This window comes from Gastrolobium bilobum, unplaced genomic scaffold (assembly GCF_033153095.1).
Source record: "Gastrolobium bilobum isolate Gb01-03AN ecotype WA unplaced genomic scaffold, APGP_CSIRO_Gbil_v1 utg37739, whole genome shotgun sequence".
Lineage (NCBI taxonomy): Eukaryota > Viridiplantae > Streptophyta > Magnoliopsida > Fabales > Fabaceae > Gastrolobium > Gastrolobium bilobum.
This window is the reverse complement of record NW_026895444.1, coordinates 52,181-69,463: the sequence shown is the minus strand read 5'-3', so window position 1 is coordinate 69,463 and position 17,283 is coordinate 52,181. Positions and strand designations below refer to the sequence as shown.

At 35.2% G+C, this 17,283-nt stretch overlaps 2 protein-coding genes across 3 annotated transcripts; one reads left to right on the top strand and one right to left on the bottom strand.

Moving 5' to 3' along the window:
• Positions 1-941: 941 nt before the first annotated feature.
• On the bottom strand, positions 942-10,601 carry LOC133311582 (glycine cleavage system H protein, mitochondrial-like). Of its 2 annotated transcripts, XM_061512648.1 has the most exons (5): positions 10,588-10,601; positions 3,057-3,157; positions 2,805-2,893; positions 2,391-2,561; positions 942-1,239 (listed from the first exon to the last, which is right to left on the bottom strand). In XM_061512648.1, exons 1-5 carry the CDS (start codon positions 10,599-10,601, stop codon positions 1,111-1,113), a joined length of 504 nt encoding a protein of 167 aa, XP_061368632.1. In that variant the 3' UTR covers positions 942-1,110. The 2 variants fall into 2 exon arrangements, with proteins under 2 accessions (XP_061368632.1, XP_061368626.1); XM_061512642.1 differs by lacking the exon at positions 10,588-10,601 and having other exon boundaries at positions 3,057-3,299.
• Positions 9,912-14,187, top strand: LOC133311574 (uncharacterized). Its single transcript, XM_061512635.1, has 7 exons — positions 9,912-10,085; positions 10,629-10,761; positions 11,173-11,249; positions 11,338-11,416; positions 12,347-12,456; positions 12,959-13,023; positions 13,634-14,187. The coding sequence occupies exons 1-7, from the start codon at positions 9,981-9,983 to the stop codon at positions 13,725-13,727; spliced, it is 663 nt and encodes a 220-aa protein (XP_061368619.1). The 5' UTR covers positions 9,912-9,980; the 3' UTR covers positions 13,728-14,187.
• The last annotated feature ends 3,096 nt before the right edge of the window (positions 14,188-17,283 follow it).

Here is a 17,283-nt window from a genome sequence, read left to right as displayed (position 1 = left end):
ACAAGGCTTGGCTCGTTTTATGATTATTGAAAGAAGCACTTTTTTTTATGGTTCATATGTATGGCTGTGCTACTTAAGTGATGCATGAGGTGCACCCTAATAGCCCACCGGCTAAAGGACTTGGGCCAGCACGTGATGCACGGATGTGCTACATAGTCTTTTGTGTAACATGGTATTGATAGGTATAACATATGGTTAATTTTCTCTTTAGTTTAGTCTTTCCCTAGCTGAAACAAAAGAAACGAAATATGTGGAGGTGAGAGCAAGTGTTCGAATCTCTCCAGTACCACATTTGGGAGGGGTTTAAAGCCTTAATCCTGGATCCGTCCCGAATCGAATTAGTTGCGAAACAATGAACCGATTGGAATATTTTCAAAAAAAAAAGAAACGAAACATTGAACTCGAACAAAGCATGCTATTTTAACCCAGGCCTTTTTCCTTTACAAGTTCTTGAATAAATTGGTGTAAGAATCATTGATTGATTGATTGATTGAATAGCAGTGTAAGAATGCTAAATCTGTATGCTCAATCTGTGATCATCTTATTCGATCGTTGCTTGTAATGGTTAGGGCTTTATTATTTATTAATAAAATAGGAAACAATGAGATTAAACCAGTAACCAGTCATAAAAGTCTTGGTATCATATAAAAAATCAATTCAAATAAAAAATTTAAGTTCTTAGATGAATATTATATTAATAATTTTATATTATATATTTCTAAGATAGACTTCCGGTTATAGAAGAATTTTCCTAAGTTAAGCAGCAATTGTAATTGCATTGCATCAATTTGTGTTCATTTTGATTACCTTCAGTTTTATGAATATTTTGTGCTAACACAATGCTAGTTTTCAAGGATTGCTTCTGACTAAGCCTTCAAAATCAGAACTGTAATGGACAAGACAATGGTCTAATGCAAGATAAAATAATAAGGAATGAGGAGTGAAAATGAAAATCGCTTCACATGAAGAGGTCGACACATTGAGGAGTCAGTAGCAATAGCAGAGAAGCAGTTGTTTCAAGCACTTAACAGAAACTGTTAATAAGGTAATGAAATCATAAACATATGAAGAATAGTTAGTCCCATTTAACTGCAGAAGCTAATGCACGCTTTAATGGGAAGCATCTTCTTCCTCACAAAATTTTGTGTACTCCTTGGGACCCAACAAGGAATCTAATTCAGATGGATTGCTTGGCTTTATTTTGATCATCCATCCATCCTTATATGGGCTTGTGTTGATCTTAAAATGAGAAAAAGTTCAAAAATAAGTACAAATATGGATAATCTGATAATGAAAACGCAAGACATTAACTGTGTAATTCAATAACAAAATAATAAACCTTTGAACCTCAGGTTGGTCTTGAATTCTTATGTAGTTATGTTATGCGACAAAATCCATATTAAATGAAATAACAAGAACTATCTCTTGTGTGTGCTTGACAAGAAGATGCAGGCAAAGAGTAATGTGGTAGTTGAAAACTTATTTTTTTTTTTTTTAGGAGATATTTCAATCGGTTCATCGCTTCGCGACTAGTTCGATTCAGGACAGTCCCGGAAATAAGGTTTTAAATCTCTCCCAAAGACGGTACTAGGGAAGATCGAATACATGCTCTCACCCCTACCTACTCAGTTCTCTGACGCCAACTAAGCTACCATCATTTGGTAACTTGATTCTATTTTGAACTAGCTCCATATGCTGCCGTTCCCTTTATAGTTGCAAGGAAGATTAAGGTTTGTTTAAACAAAATTTCGGTGTACATTCTGTTCCGGAGGCCCAACCACTAAGCAGCCCAATTGCTCAAGCCCAACCCCTAGCTCCAAGGACCCTCACATCCCCCAACGATGCGACGCATCCAAGGGAAACACCATTATGTCCCACCATGGGACCTCAACCCTCAAAGGCGACCGTCACAGGCACCATAAAGAGAAACTGCCCCTTTGCCCAGTGCTGACATCGCCAGACGCAGAAGGCGCAGCGCTGCCACAACGGCAGCGCCTGCCACGCCTAACGCTGCCACCATGGGGTGAATCCCAAAGAGGGTTGACCCCCTCCTCACCAACCCACACCATTTTCCCTATAAATAGCCCCCTTGGGCACACGAGGAAGGGACATTATGTATCGTCATTCTGCCCATTTACTTTGAGTCATATAATCCTTTAATTATCCATTGTTGATTGCTTGCTTATACTTGGCACAGTACCTCTTAGCCTGGTCTGTACCTGAGCTAAGGGTATTATCCATACAGTGACTCATACCTGAAGGGAACATAGTGAGCTTATAGATTCCAACGGTACACATTCTATAGAAAGGATAACACTGTTTCACATTGAATTAAAATAAAAAAAATATAGAAGGTAAAGCAATAATGCAATATGAATAAAAGTAATTACCAGGCCAGGCGTTTCGGTGAGCTTTGAGTTAACCTCAACAATCTCTCCAGAGATTGGAGAGATAACATCACTGGTTGCTTTCACACTTTCAACTGCTCCAAAGCCACTATCCTTTGACACTTTGCCACCTGTTTCTGGCAGATCCACAAACACCACCTCTCCTAGATGATCCTGCAAGACATCCAGTTTGATAGCTTCAGCCTTAACTCGTTAATGTTACTTAAGTTGCAATTCTAGTTTAACTTAAAAGATACACACATATATATATATATGGATGCACCAGCAACTATTGTTTCTTATTGTCCACTAATTCTGAAGATTAAAAAAAAAAAAACCAAGATTAGCAAATAAGAATGTTTTAGTCAGCAGAATGAAATTAAATGATGTGGTAATGATGGGGAAGAAGGGGGGAACCTGGGCATGATCAGTGATACCAATTGTGGCCACTGAGCCTTCATGCTTCACCCATTCATGTGAAGATGCGTACTTGAGTTCATCCAATACTGGGAATCAAGCAAAGACAGCAATTCAAGTAAGATTAGGCCTCTATTTCCACATTTAATTTGATCAAACCAAACCAATCAAGGGTAAAATAGAAAGTGAACAAATATTATATATATCTATATATATATATATATATATATATATATACATATGTAGAAATACCGGTAGAGAAGCATCTAGAGAGAGCAAAGGCAGTAAGGGAAAGATCAGGTCTAGAAGCACAAGAGATTTTGAGTGCATTGGCAGTTGAAGAAGCCCATATCCTAAGTGCCATTAGGATGTTTCTTGAGATTAGAGCTCTTTTGCTTTCTCTCTTGGTTTGAGGGCAATGTCACCAGAATAAGGAGCTAATTCATATGTTTTCCAAAATTTTATCTTGGATGAATGGTGGGCAGCGAATGCCTCATCCTTACCTTACACCTCCCTGCTTGCTTTTATATTTTCACACTAACATATTAGATTTTAAATTTAATCCATTGTTATATAATCACTCTATTACATCTTACTTATGAAGCACTGACACTTCAAAATCTCTGACGTGTCGTGTCTGACATTTACTGACACTCCAGTACTCATTGAAAAGACTCAAAAAAGATTCAAAAGTTACGTTGCGTTGCATTTTGAGTTTCAACTATTAGATTTGTTCGATTACGATTACTATTTTATTGAATTTAATATAAACATTTGGGATATCTTATGTTTCTTTACAAAATTGATGGGTATTATAAATTTAGCTTTATTTTTTTGTTAAATTATTGAATATTAAATATAATACACACTACATAAATTAAAAATATTATATAATATCAAAACGTGTCCTAACATGTCAAAATTTAATATTTTTTAGAATTAATGTGTCGGAGTGTCGTGTCGTATTCCATATCTCATGTTAGTGTCGGTGCAACATAGATCTAACCTTACAAGATGATGACTTAAACCCTTTGACACTAGAATAATAAATAAAAACCATTTTGTCACTATTCACAACTCAAAATTCCTCCAATCTGAAGGTGCTAGTTCACAAAGTTGAGAATTATGCCGTTTCCATTCTGAACAATTACCTTGAATTTCCCGAATTTGTCTCACTTTGTTAACCAAAAGCCATATCATAATTTTTCTTTAAAAAAAAAAAAAAATATTCCTTCTAAAAGCTTACACAGCTTTTACCCATTTTATTTGTGGAAAAATATTTTCTCATGTTGTAGGAGAGTTGTTTTCTCCTACTAATGACCTATTCGATTTTCATGCAATATTTTCTTTTATTTTTTTATTTTTTAATAGATGTGAACCCCACATAATCATGAAAAAAATTTCTCCTACCGCATAAGAAAATCAAAACCCTTTATTACACATTTTCAACCATTTAACCAATAAAAAAAATAAGGATACGATTGGGCCAAATCAAGTTCAATTCCTCTATTGGGCTTTGTATCTTGTCTGTTTTCTGTGTGAAATAGGCAAGAATATGAATCGGATCGAAGGTTGAGATCGTCCTCAAAAGTATTGGTCCTGCTCGCCCCTCTCGCCTTCTCGTTCCCTCTCCCGTCAAGGTCTCTCTTTTCACTTAATCTTTTCCCTTCAATTCCCAATTTTTCGATTTTTTTTCTAAAAAAAAAAAAGGATTAGCATTTGTCTTAGAATATAAAGTTGTCATTTTAGTGAAAACTACAATACTTTACAGTGAGAGGAATAATTACACAATAAAAAATTATGGTGGGAGAAAGTAAAATGTTTTTTTTTTAATTTAAATATTAAATAAAAAATAATTATTTTAACTAAACTGACTATACTTTAAAAGGTTAATACTTTTTAAAAAAAAAACTCCAATTCCAGCGTTAATGCAATCAAGCACATGAAGATAAAGAGCCATTAGCATGTTGTATCATATTGTATGCACCCAGTGTATTAATATACATATGATAATAAGCACAACATGTTTAAATAATTAAAGGTGATTAAATTCTTCATTTTTCCTTAAGTATTGCAACTCCCGCAATTAAACTCATATGACCAACATCTGCATCATAAACATATTGTCTAGCTGTTCACAGCCTAAGTTATCTCATATATATCATGTCTTTAAATAATGTCCATAATGTTACTTACATAATTACATCAAGATTCAAACCAATAAAAGAGATGTAATTAAGTAAGTAACATAGACCTATACATACAACACTATCAGTATGTATGAACTATCAATGAGGTATAGATATCCCCTGTGCTCTCCAAGAATATCATGACATATACAACTCAAAATAATAACATGTCATGTACATATCAAAATAGCAGTCAAAGTTATGACTATCATGTCAAGTAATATCTCTCCTTCGACCTCTTGTTGTGTGATGCCTCAGCACCATTAGCTACTGTACCTGAAATGATAATCCTCATAAAGGGGGCTGAGATAATCATCTCAGTAAATTAAGGGTCCTTGGAGGGCTCCTCCACCCTTAGGTTCATTTCAAGCATAACCACAGTATAAAAATCATGCATGCATCAGAATATATATGTCATGCAGTGTACAAAAATGAATTATATTGGCCAGAAAATACAACATGTATGCATTACACAAGGTAACTCATCTTGCAACATACTTGTATGAGTAAACATTGTCTCATACTACGCATAAGGTAACTCCTCTTATGCTTCACACACAAGGTAACTCGTTTTATGTGGCACACAACATACATACATATAGATACACCATATAACAAATCATTTTCAATATATCATATCAAAGAACCATTCTCCCTCAGAGTCTAGTGGAACAAACCGGGGATTAACCCCAAGGATCGAAAGCCTACCTGTTAAGCAACGTCCTCCAATATAGTCTGTGTATCCCAGGGATCACAATCTCACCCAATATCACAACATATTTCAAAGATGTGAACATAATTAGTATATAAATTAAGGGTTATATTTATCTCGTTTGACATGAGAGAAATAAATTTTCTACACACACAAAAAATGGTGGGTCCCACCACTCTTTTTCTCTCTCTCCTCTTACTTGCGGATCTCACTTATAATTTTATTTCTACAATATGATGTAACTATTTTCCTACAACATAAAAATTCTCATAAATTAATCTACCACATTCAATTCAACATTATCTTTTATTTATTTGTTTAATCCGTACCTTAACTCATTTCACAAGGACCCATATTAATTTCTTAAAGTTTTCCTATTTTAAGTAATGTCCCACAACTCCTCTGAAGTGGTTCAAGTTCTCATTTGACAAGGGAAATCATTTTCAGCAATTTTGTAGTTGGTAATCGATTACCTACCCAATGGTAATCGATTACTTATTCGTTGGTAATTGATTACCATGCGACAAAATGCAGAAAAACCAGTTTCTCATGGTATCAATGTTGTTCCAAGCCATTCCAAGTCCATTATTCATCAAACACAACCCTTCCAATAACTTATCATGCATTCTAACTCATGGGTATATACTTTAATCTTTTATATATCAAAACCCTAAGTCACACCATTTCCATAAAATCAAATAGAAAGGGTTATGCTTTCTTACCTAGGAGCCTCAACAACCAAGAAGGAAGGAAATTCAAACTTTCAACCAAGAAAAACTCCTCCCTCAAGCTCCAACCAGATTTTTCGCAGCTCCAAAGGGTGGGTTTTCTCGTTCAAATCATTTAAACTCTTGTTGTTTCAAGGATGAGGTGAAGCGAGATGGAAGAGAGTGATGATTTCTTCTTGTTTCAAGAGGGAATGATGGAGCACAATGGCAGGGGAAGAAGAAAGCTCTCCTTCGTTTGAGAGAAAAAGATAGTAGCGGGTGAGGAGAAGAAATGAAAAAAGATGAGTGTGTTTTAGTGTTTTAAATGAGTTGTACTAACCAAGTGAGTATACACTTATCTATCCCACTCACTTAACTCTCTTTCCAGTTTTACACATTAACTTTAAATATTTTTATGATAATATTCACTATTTTACTTTTAGCTTTCAGATAATTTTGTTTACCTATATTTTTACCCCTTAACTATCATTTTTAACTCGTTTTCACAAGGTGACTTTAATTCATCTAATTAGACTTCTCTTCTAATTAATTCTTCATTAGTTATTATTATTCTTTAACCATTCGTAAATTCATCATTTACAGGCTAGGGTTATTATACATATCAAGTTTTGAGTTCTTTCATATATAAGAGCACATGCAGCAAGTTAAAGTTTGAAAAAATAAATGTTTAACCTGTTACATGTGCTCTTATATGTGACACAACTCAAAACTTGAAATGTTAATGGCTCTTTATGCTTGACTGTATTTACAACTCTGGCATTCTAAAGAGCCCGTTAATTTTATTTTTCCCAATAGAAAATGTTCATCCAAAAGCTTCACTTTAACACCCCCCCCCAAGCAATTAGGGATTAATCTTTATATATAGAGTTATGAAGGCCACTGTTTCTTAACTTAATTCATAGTTATTTCATTAGGTAGAGTTATAAAGATATTTAATCTTTTAATTACTTTTTGGTCGGGCATCGGTTGTTCCTAAATCGTGAGGCTGTATGGACCCATGCGAGCTTATATATTTGTGGGTTTCTTATTCTACGAGCCTTTTGGCCCTAGCCCGCAAGTGGGTTTGCCTGTTTTGAAAGCTTTAGTGTACACCTGCACACGATAATAGACTTGAAGATACTTAAGATAATTATTAATTTGTATAAAAAAAATATAATTATTAATTTCATAGGTATTTATTTGTAGCTACGAGGGATTTGAACCCTTGCCTTATCCTCTTTTGAAATTTCATTTTAAGACGCTCTATACAGCATGGCGTATCCCACTATCCTTGTGCATTACAACCTGCTATGCTTTTGGGTTAACCTTCTTTTCCCAACGCTATTGCTTGGTCTGAAGAAAACCTCATTGTCATTGCTTTCGGTCACCTTGTTACCATTCTTGTACTGAATCTTTATCTTCTTTAGTTCCATACAAATTAAATACTTGTTTAATTGAATGAGTGTTTTTTTTCTTCAGAAATCGAACTCTCCTAATGGTCCATGTGGTGTAATTAAAGTCTCCCTAGGTGAGCCTCTTCTAGTTGGGTTCATAGAAAGAAAAGGTATTGCAAGTTTGTAACCTTATGAATTTAAAATCGTAGGTTAGTTATTTCTTAGTGTTTTACTTCAATTGCATTAACGTTAGAAACTTTTATTTTTGATGTGTTAGATTTATGCGTGTTACTAGGGTGCACTAACATGCGTCAATTGCTTTATGAATTATGTCTATTATGTTGCAAAAAAAACGTCAAAATAATCATACTGGATAAAATTTGTGTTTAAGAAATTGCTTTAACAACACATCTAACAACATGAAATGCATGCAAAATATTAAAACATATAACAACACAAAGTTAAAGCATACCAGATGGAAACATGTGAACTCATTGAAATTAAAGGGAAGAATTCAAGTCCAAGGATAATCTTGTTTACTTCGAACGACTTTGCACAATCCAAAGAGTTTTCTGCTCTACTCTTCCTTGTTTTTATATTTTCACATAAACATTAGATTTTAAATTTGATCCATTGTAATTGAAACTAGATTAAGATTAAACTTGTTTGAATAAAAAAATAATCGGAAAAAGCACGCTTCTAAAATTGTTAGGCAAAAGAATTGTCCAGTTAAAGCTAATCGGATAAGATTTTCCAAACTAATACAGTCAAACACCTCATGAAACCTGACGGGACTAGTCCTGTCACTAATTCGGATGGGACTGATGCTATGTCAGCGCCATGTAGGCAGTCTTGTCACCATAAAACTTCAGAAAATCATAACTTTTGATTTGGGTATCCAAATCAGGTTTTTTATTTATTTTACATAACTTTTCGATATATACGCAATGACACCTCAATTATCTCCCATAAACACAATTCAAATTTGCAACAATAGTTCCACAAGAGCGTTTAAGATCATAAGCTCCTGAGTTCTTTCCGAACCAACACCAAGAGCTGCAACACGTGCCATTGATTTCTTGGCCTAGTTTTCCTACGGTTAGCCTCTGAACCAATGATTTTTTCAGCAACAAGATCAGTATTTAGGGCTTTTCGTAAGAAGAAACGTTGTTATCTGTTGTTGCCTGTGTGCGTTGATGGAGAGGAAACCACTGTCATGATTAAAAAAAATTGGGATACATATACCTACTTTCTGACAAGTTGAGTAAGTTTTACATAATGAGTCATCATTCACATAGAAAAAACGTGTTAATTGATGGCACATGTTGCAGCTCATAGTGTTGGTTCGAAAAAAACTCGAAAACTTGAGTTCAAACACTCTTGTGATTGTGGAACTATTGTTGCAAATTCGAACTATGTTTGTAGGAGATAAAATATGTCAAATGAGATGTCATTGCGTAAATCTCGAAAAGTTACGAGAAATAAAAAAAAAAAACCTGATTTGGATACCCGAATCAAAAGTTATGGCCTTCCAAAATTTTACGATGACGGGACTGCTTATGTGATCAGTCCCGTCAGGATTAGTGACGGGACTACTCCCGTCTAGTTTCATGACGTGTTTACCTGCATTAGTTTGGAAAAACTTATTCAATCAGCTTTAACTGAACAATTTTTTTGCCCAACAATTTTAGAAGAGTGCTTTAGCCAAGAATAATCACTCTACATCTAACTTTCAAAAGATGATTGAGTAAACCCTATGAAAATAAAAAAATTTGTCACAATTCACTACTCAAAATTCTTCGAATATGAAGATGCTAGTTGATAAAGATGAGAATTGAGATGGGATGCCTTTTCCATTCCAAACAATTAGTCAATTACCTTGAACTGCACCAATTTGTCTCACTTTGTTGACCCAAAAGCCATATGCTAATTTATTTATTTTTTTCAAAAAAAGGAAAAAATCCCTTCTAAAAGCTTTCACAGTTTTTTTTTTTTTTTTTTTTGTAAATAGCTTTCACAGTTTTTACCCATTTGTATTTTTTACACATTTTCAACCATTTAACCAAAAACAAAAAACTGGGCCAAATCAAGTTCCTCTGTTGGGCTCCTAGAGTCACATTGTTCTGTCTTTTTCTCTCTCGTTGTATCTTGTTTGTGTTGTGTGTAAAATAGACATGGGAGACATTGCAGAAGAACATGAATCGGAGAAGGTTGAGATCGTCCTCAAAACTATTGGTCCTGCACGCCCCTCTCGCCTCCTCGTTCCCTCTACCATCAAGGTTTCTCTTTTCACTTCCCCTTTTCCCTTCAATTCCCAATTTTCAGGGTTTTTTTTTTTAAAAAAAAAAAAAAACCTTCAATTTTGAATTGAAAGTTCTTCCCCATCTCTTTTCTGGGGCATTGGGAAAAGAAAAATTAGACTTCAAGTGTAAGATTGAATACCCTTTCATAGATGACAAAAAAATTCACTTCACAATTATACTTAGGGTTAGTTTCACTTGAACATGGATTGTGGGTTTCAGAAATTGTATCGCATCAGAGTGTGAGAAATTGCGCCATTAGCTTTACAATCCCAGAGTTATTTAGTTGTATGCTAGAAAGCCTCAGCCAAGTGCGTTCAGTTACTAAAAAAGTTTTGGACTTTAGAGTTCATGCTGCTAATTGTTTTACTATAATTCAACAATGTCATGTTTTTCTTAGAACTGTGTTTTTGGGAGGGAGAAATCGAAGAAAGTTTACTTTGGCTGTACCTTTTTGATTATCCTTCCTTTGAATTATTACAGTTTGCTTGCCATTTTTTGTTTCTTCTGAATCAATTTTAGGTGCGTGATTTGAGAAGATTAATTGCCGGGAATGATCATTTACCAATTGACAATTTGAGTCTTATTCTCCGCGGAACTGCATTATGTGATGTGAAAAATGGAGATGACGTATACATACAACTCAATGATGGAGGTAAAGTTCTAGTCTTAATTTTGTTATTTGATGAATTCACTATATTATCTTCTTCTTCTTTTTTTGCTCCTATGACATTCCCACCTTAAAGGTGCAACACTTCCTCTGTTGTGACCTTCTGTACAATGGTCACAGTATTAGCATACATCCTTTCAACTTTGATATTAATTTAATGAGTTTACTTTTCAAAAACACTTTTGTTCCTTTACAATATCAGTATAACCATTGGTTTAAATGGTTCTATCCATAACCTCGTTGCTTGGGCTATTAAAAACAATCGACATACTTGTTTATTATATTGGTCCCTTCTCTTTCTTTTTGGGATAGCAGTATTTTTACTTTGTTTTTTTGTGCATGTGACGGTTAATTTTCTTTCAAGGATGTGATTTATTGCATGTTTATTTATTTTAGATTGCTTGATTGTTGCTGTCAAACCAAAGCCACCAGTGAAGGATGGATATGACAATGATGATGAAGATGAAGATCTGGTAAAATCAATTTATTAACATCTAATGAAGTGACTATTATGTCAATTTGGTACTCGTTGTCATCTTTTCTTGATTTCTACTTCTCCAGAAGTTTCGGCTTCCCCATTCATCAAGTTGGTGGAAGAAGAGGCTATACACTTTTCTACATGATAACTTGAAGCTTCCTGGTAATAAGCTGCATAAATAGTATTCATTTAAAGACTAATAATTTACTACTATTTTGATCCTTGAAAGATGTAGTCATTCACCATTGAATCCATATTGTTAAAATCATCAGACTTTTTTTTTTCTTCTTAATAAAGTGTGTTAGGATTAACTTATTTTGGGGTTACAAAGCTTTTCTTTGCAGCTTTAGGAGACATCATAGAAAAAACGGTTATTGCCATAATGATAAAGAAAAAAACTGTAAACAAATATGCACAAAATCATTTGAATATTCATATTTCAAAAGCTTCAAGCTATATCAATTTCACCCTAAAAGCAACTGCAGTGTTTCTTTCAAAGATACATGTCAACATTATCTGTTTGCATGCAGACAAAATTGATGTAAATTTAACGCTGAAAATACTTCGTAAATGTATGCTCTATTCAAGGAATCATTTTAGATGTGTAGATCCCTTATGGGCAATAACAATATGTTAGTAGACCCCCGTCACTAAGGTGTATGTTAGACAAAATTAAGAGTGAATATAGAAGATTAGGGCCCAAGTCATTATCCGTTAGTGATAGTTAATAAGCTAGGAGCCTCTAACTGAATGGGTTGGAGGGAAAGGAAGGAAAATAACAGAATAAAAGGTAGTGCGAGAGGATTCCAGGAACAAGAGGAGATTAAGAAAGTAGGGAGTGGAGCCAGGATTCTCTAGTCCTGGTCCTGGAATTGAGAGAGAGAGAGAGACAGACTTCTATTGTAATTCTCATTGGAACTCTATCTCTAGGATTCTTATTCAGATCCTGGGGTAAGATATAATAGTAATAAAATTCCAATTCTTTATCTGTTTCTTCATGTTTCTGATTAAGTTCCTATTACAATAATGATAATAATAATAGTACCCTTCGAGATTAATAATCTTCTAAATAGGCTTAACCTGCGTTCACAGATATCCTTTTGATGGTAATTTTCACTCTGAGTCTGAAGGCATGGGTTTTCATAATTATGTGGTTTATGTTGGCACCTGTTGCTCATAGATGGGATCTCGGACCTTTGTATGTATGTCTCCTTTCATCCTTTCCTTTTTGTGGTTTCAAGTCTACTATCTATCTTGCCCACGCATGGCTGGGCTTGGGATACTGGACCATATGATTCAGTGCACCATATGTAATTATTTGTGACCTCTATTAGTCTATTCAAGTCAACTCCGCTAACACTCCGGCCTAGCCATTTGATTTTATCCTGAATCTGATTTTTTTCATTTGGGAAGAACTTTGAAAGAAAGTAGTCCTTTTTTCTTTTTTCTTTTTTCCAAAACAACAATTATGAGCGTATGGCATGTCAAAGGTCTATGGAAAATTTCACTGCTTTCTTGTAAATCATATGGTTAGACATTCATCTGATGTGCTGAGAAACCATGATGGCCCTCGAACCCCGTAAACACGATCTGAGGCTGTAGAAATTAAATTAAGATGTCTTAAAAGTGAATCGTATTATTCTTTCTGGTAATTGTTTACGATTAAATTTCTCGTCTTTTATTGTTTGTACAACTTTCGTGTAGATAATTGCTACTGGCTTTTGTCTCATCATCTTCAATCTTGGAAAACGCCGAGCTGGTGACGTCAGGTATAACCAGATATTAATTGTTGTGTACTCTATAGTTCCACGTGCAGTACAAGGTAGAAGTTAAATCTGAGAGTTCAAATAAGACTGGTGTATGGCAGGGACCTTCATAATTATCAAGAAGAAGCAAAACAAAATGAAGAAAAAAAGTTGGAAGGGAAGAGTAAATATGGTGAATCCTGGACTAAAAATTGGAAATATCCAAGTCACTTGTGTAAAATCTCTGGGCACTGGGGTTTGCCTATTTACATCTATAAAATCTCTACGAACTGCTTATGTTAACCTTTCAGATTGCTCAATCCATGAGAGGGATGTCATAGGCTTAGTATTCCAGTTTTACATCCCGAGTATGGAATTAATACTGTTTATGTATCATATAAAAAATGGGCAGCATATTGACAATTAGGCTATTGATTTATTGTATGTTTCATCTCTTACGTCATTTATATCCATGCTTACAAATTTCATGGTTACATGTCTATTTATATTTATGGGAAGCATTTTGAACCTACCTATGCATGTATTTTTATCAATGGTTAATGATAGTGGAAATTAAATTTACTTGGAAATTGTTGGTAGTTTCTAAATATTTTCTATTCTACAACATATGCAGTGCATATTCTATCTTCAATGAAGACTTCAGAGAGCTTCCGGGGACGCTTAATGCAGATCGGTTTGATAGAGATATAAGAGCAGGACAGTTTTGAGCTCTCGTGCACTCCTTCCTACCACCCAATCACTGATGTCATTGTCATGTCACAGGATGTATATCTGCACAATCACAAGGAGATGTTGACTAGCCAAAGAGTTAACAACTACACACCTTTTTAGCTATGCATTATATAGACCAGCCCTGGTACCGATGAAAATGACAAGTTTTCTGTTTAGTTTTGACCTTCCTTTAACTGGAGGCTCGTTCTGTATATATATAGTACGTTGTATTTATGTGTGAGATGAACATTTCCTTATGGACAACTGTGTCTCTGGTCCCAAAGTTCCTCTGTTTATGAGTTTCAGAGTTTACACTTAGACATGTATGCAGAGGCTTGTCAGGATTCAAAAGTTGACAGCGGTGTTTGAATACTGGGTGTTACACCGCGGAATTATTCTAGCTCTCGAGTTTTCAACTTTTATTATAAATTTTGTAATTTTATTATTATTATTATGTAAGTATTTTTATCAATATGTTATTCTGTGACAGAAAAAATTATTACTATTTGCTAAAAATTACATACTCATTGGACAAAATTACTAATTCAATAATAGAAGATATTAACTGGTAAAAATAAGAGTATACATGGTACTGATTAATTGTTTCTTCCTTCTCTCTAAAATGTCAAGCCATGTAGGACAACATATTTTTTTTTTTTCAATGGCTGTCATTGGATCCGGTGTTTTGGAAGTCTAATTTTCAAAGCTGTATGACATAGCACGATTCATCTTGTGTGCGTTCAAATACCATGGTGGTTTTGTGCAAAAACTTTTGATGTATTTGACACTGCGTTTGTTCAAATATCACCTGTTTATTCCAAAGTTTGTAGAAATTGTCAAATAAAACCTCGTTGCACTGCAAACTCTCAACCAATAGCATTCATTATATAGAAAGACAAATGGGGTTGGGGCAGAAACTGATGGAAGAAATTTTCATATAATATGTAAGGGTTATATTTATCTTATGTTGCATAAGATAAACAAGTTTTTTACACACACTCAAAGTGGACGTGGGTTTTATATCTATTTTTTCTCTCTTCTCTTACATGTGGGTCTCACTTATAGTTTTATTTATATAACATGAGATAATCATTTTCCTTCAACATAAGATAAATATAACTCAATATATAATATTTTTATTATTATTATTATAAGTTTTGAAATAAAATTTAAAGCGTGACAACGATATGATTATGACTAGTAAAAAATATCTCTGGTGCTTGGTACAAAATCGATGACAGATGATATCATAATTGCAACCCAAATCCCTGACGGCACGTAACTTGATATGGGGGTGCGAAGTCAACCATCATGTGAATGTGATAGTTAAGATCAACTAATTAAATGAAATGCACCAGGGTCCAAAGTATTCACCATGCACGTTCACCTACTCAATTCTCGAAACTTCAATGTGCAGCACGTTTGCTTCCGAGACTTGCAACAATAACCCCACTACTTTTACAATTTAAATGGGTTTGGCTACCCTTTTATTTCTGTATCGATTAGTTGGAGTTTCTTAGAAAATAGATCAAATCCGTGTTTGCCGTGTTACCTACCTTGACGAGGGATTATTAAATTAAATCACATTCTGTACGCAGCAACTGATTATTTTAATGCAATCATTCGATTTAATTAATTTGCTGCTTGTGCAATGCTAAACAAATTAATTTATCACCTTATTACCTCATCTTTGACTGTTTTGAGTGTTTCTTACTCCTCCAGATATATAGTTGATATCATAATCGAGTGTTTCCTTCTAATTACATTTGCACATTGTTGAGATATATAGTCCCACATTGATTGGATGGGCAACTAATATGGCCTTTATAAGGCCTTGGGCACTCCCACCCCTTGAGCTAGCTTTTGGGGTAGTGTATCCCACGGTTCTTAACTTGGTAACAGAGCCTCACCGTCCCCCACTTTAAAGTGGAATTAAAAATAAAATAAAAAAGCACAAAAAGGTAAACCGAAAATGGGCCTGTGCAATTTCCACGCTTCTAGCCTAAAGGGCTCTTGCGTGAGGGGGCGTGTTGAGATATATAGTCCCACATTGATTGGATGGACAACTAATATGGCCTTTATAAGGCCTTGAGCACTCCCACCCCTTGAGCTAGCTTTTGGGGTGGTGTATCCCACGGTTCTTAACTAAGATGAAATCTGGTACCAAAAGGTTGCTTTCAATATTCACAAGAGTGCCTTTTAATAGGCAAGGTACACAACAATCAGAAACTAACTAAGTACAGAAAACAAACGTAACAAAGTGTATCCTAACAAACTAGATACTAACAAACTATCAAAGTGAACTATATCTGCAGAATATCTACAACTGCACAACAGCCTAGTATCTATATGGATAACATCATATCTCCAACACTCCCCCTCAAGTTGGAGCATGTAAGAATGAAATGCCCAACTTGGGAAGAAATGCAAGAAATAGAGACTGTCCCAGAGCCTTTGTGAAGATGTTAGCGAGCTGGGAATGTGAACGAACAAACGATGTAGCAATTGTATTGGCTTGAACTTGCTCGCGGACGAAATGACAGTCAAGCTCTATGTGTTTAGTGCGTTCGTGGAAGACTGGATTCGCAGCTATGTGGAGTGCTGCTGTGTTATCGCAAAACAACTCCATGGGATGACTATGGAGTACACCAAGAGAGGCAAGGAATCCTTTTAGCCAAATCAGTTCTGCAGTAGCAGCTGCCATTGCTCTAAACTCGGCTTCAGCGGAAGATCGAGCAACTGTCACTTGTTTCTTTATTTTCCACGACACTGGCGATGTTCCTAACATCACAAAATAACCAGTCACAGACTTGCGTGTGAGTGGACATGAGGCCCAGTCAGAATCGCAATATGCATGGATTTTTAAGTCACAATCAGATTTCAGGAGGAGGCCTTGGCCTGGATTGCGTTTCACATATCGAAGGACTCGCATAACTGCATCGTAGTGAGCCTGCTTTGGTTTCTGCATAAATTGAGAGAGAATATGAATAGCATAGCTTAAATCCGGTCTTGTGATATTGAGATAAATCAGCTTTCCGATCAAACGTCGGTAGCGTTCAGGATTTGCAAAATCTGGTCCATCTGCAAGTCCAAGGTGATGGTTTTGTTCAATTGGGGAGTTGGCTGGTTTGCTGCCACTGAGTCCAGATTCATGTAATATGTCAAGTGCATACTTCCGTTGGCACATAAAGATTCTTGCGTTGCTACGAGCAATTTCGATGCCAAGAAAGTATTTCAAACTGCCTAAATCTTTGATCTTGAAACATCTATTCAAGTATTCCTTCACTTCCTTACACGCTTGAGGATTATTTCCTGCTAGCACTATGTCGTCCACATAAATTAAAAGAGCAAGAAAAACATCACCTCTTTGCAGTGTGAAGAGGGTGTAGTCTGCTCGAGATTGCTGGAACCCGTAGGCTGTGAGTGAAGAGCTCAACTTTGAAAACCAATTTCTAGGTGATTGGCGCAAGCCATATAGAGACTTCTTTAGTCGGCAAACTTGTTGTCGGGATCCATTGTTAAAACCTGGGGGAAACTTCATATATACCTCCT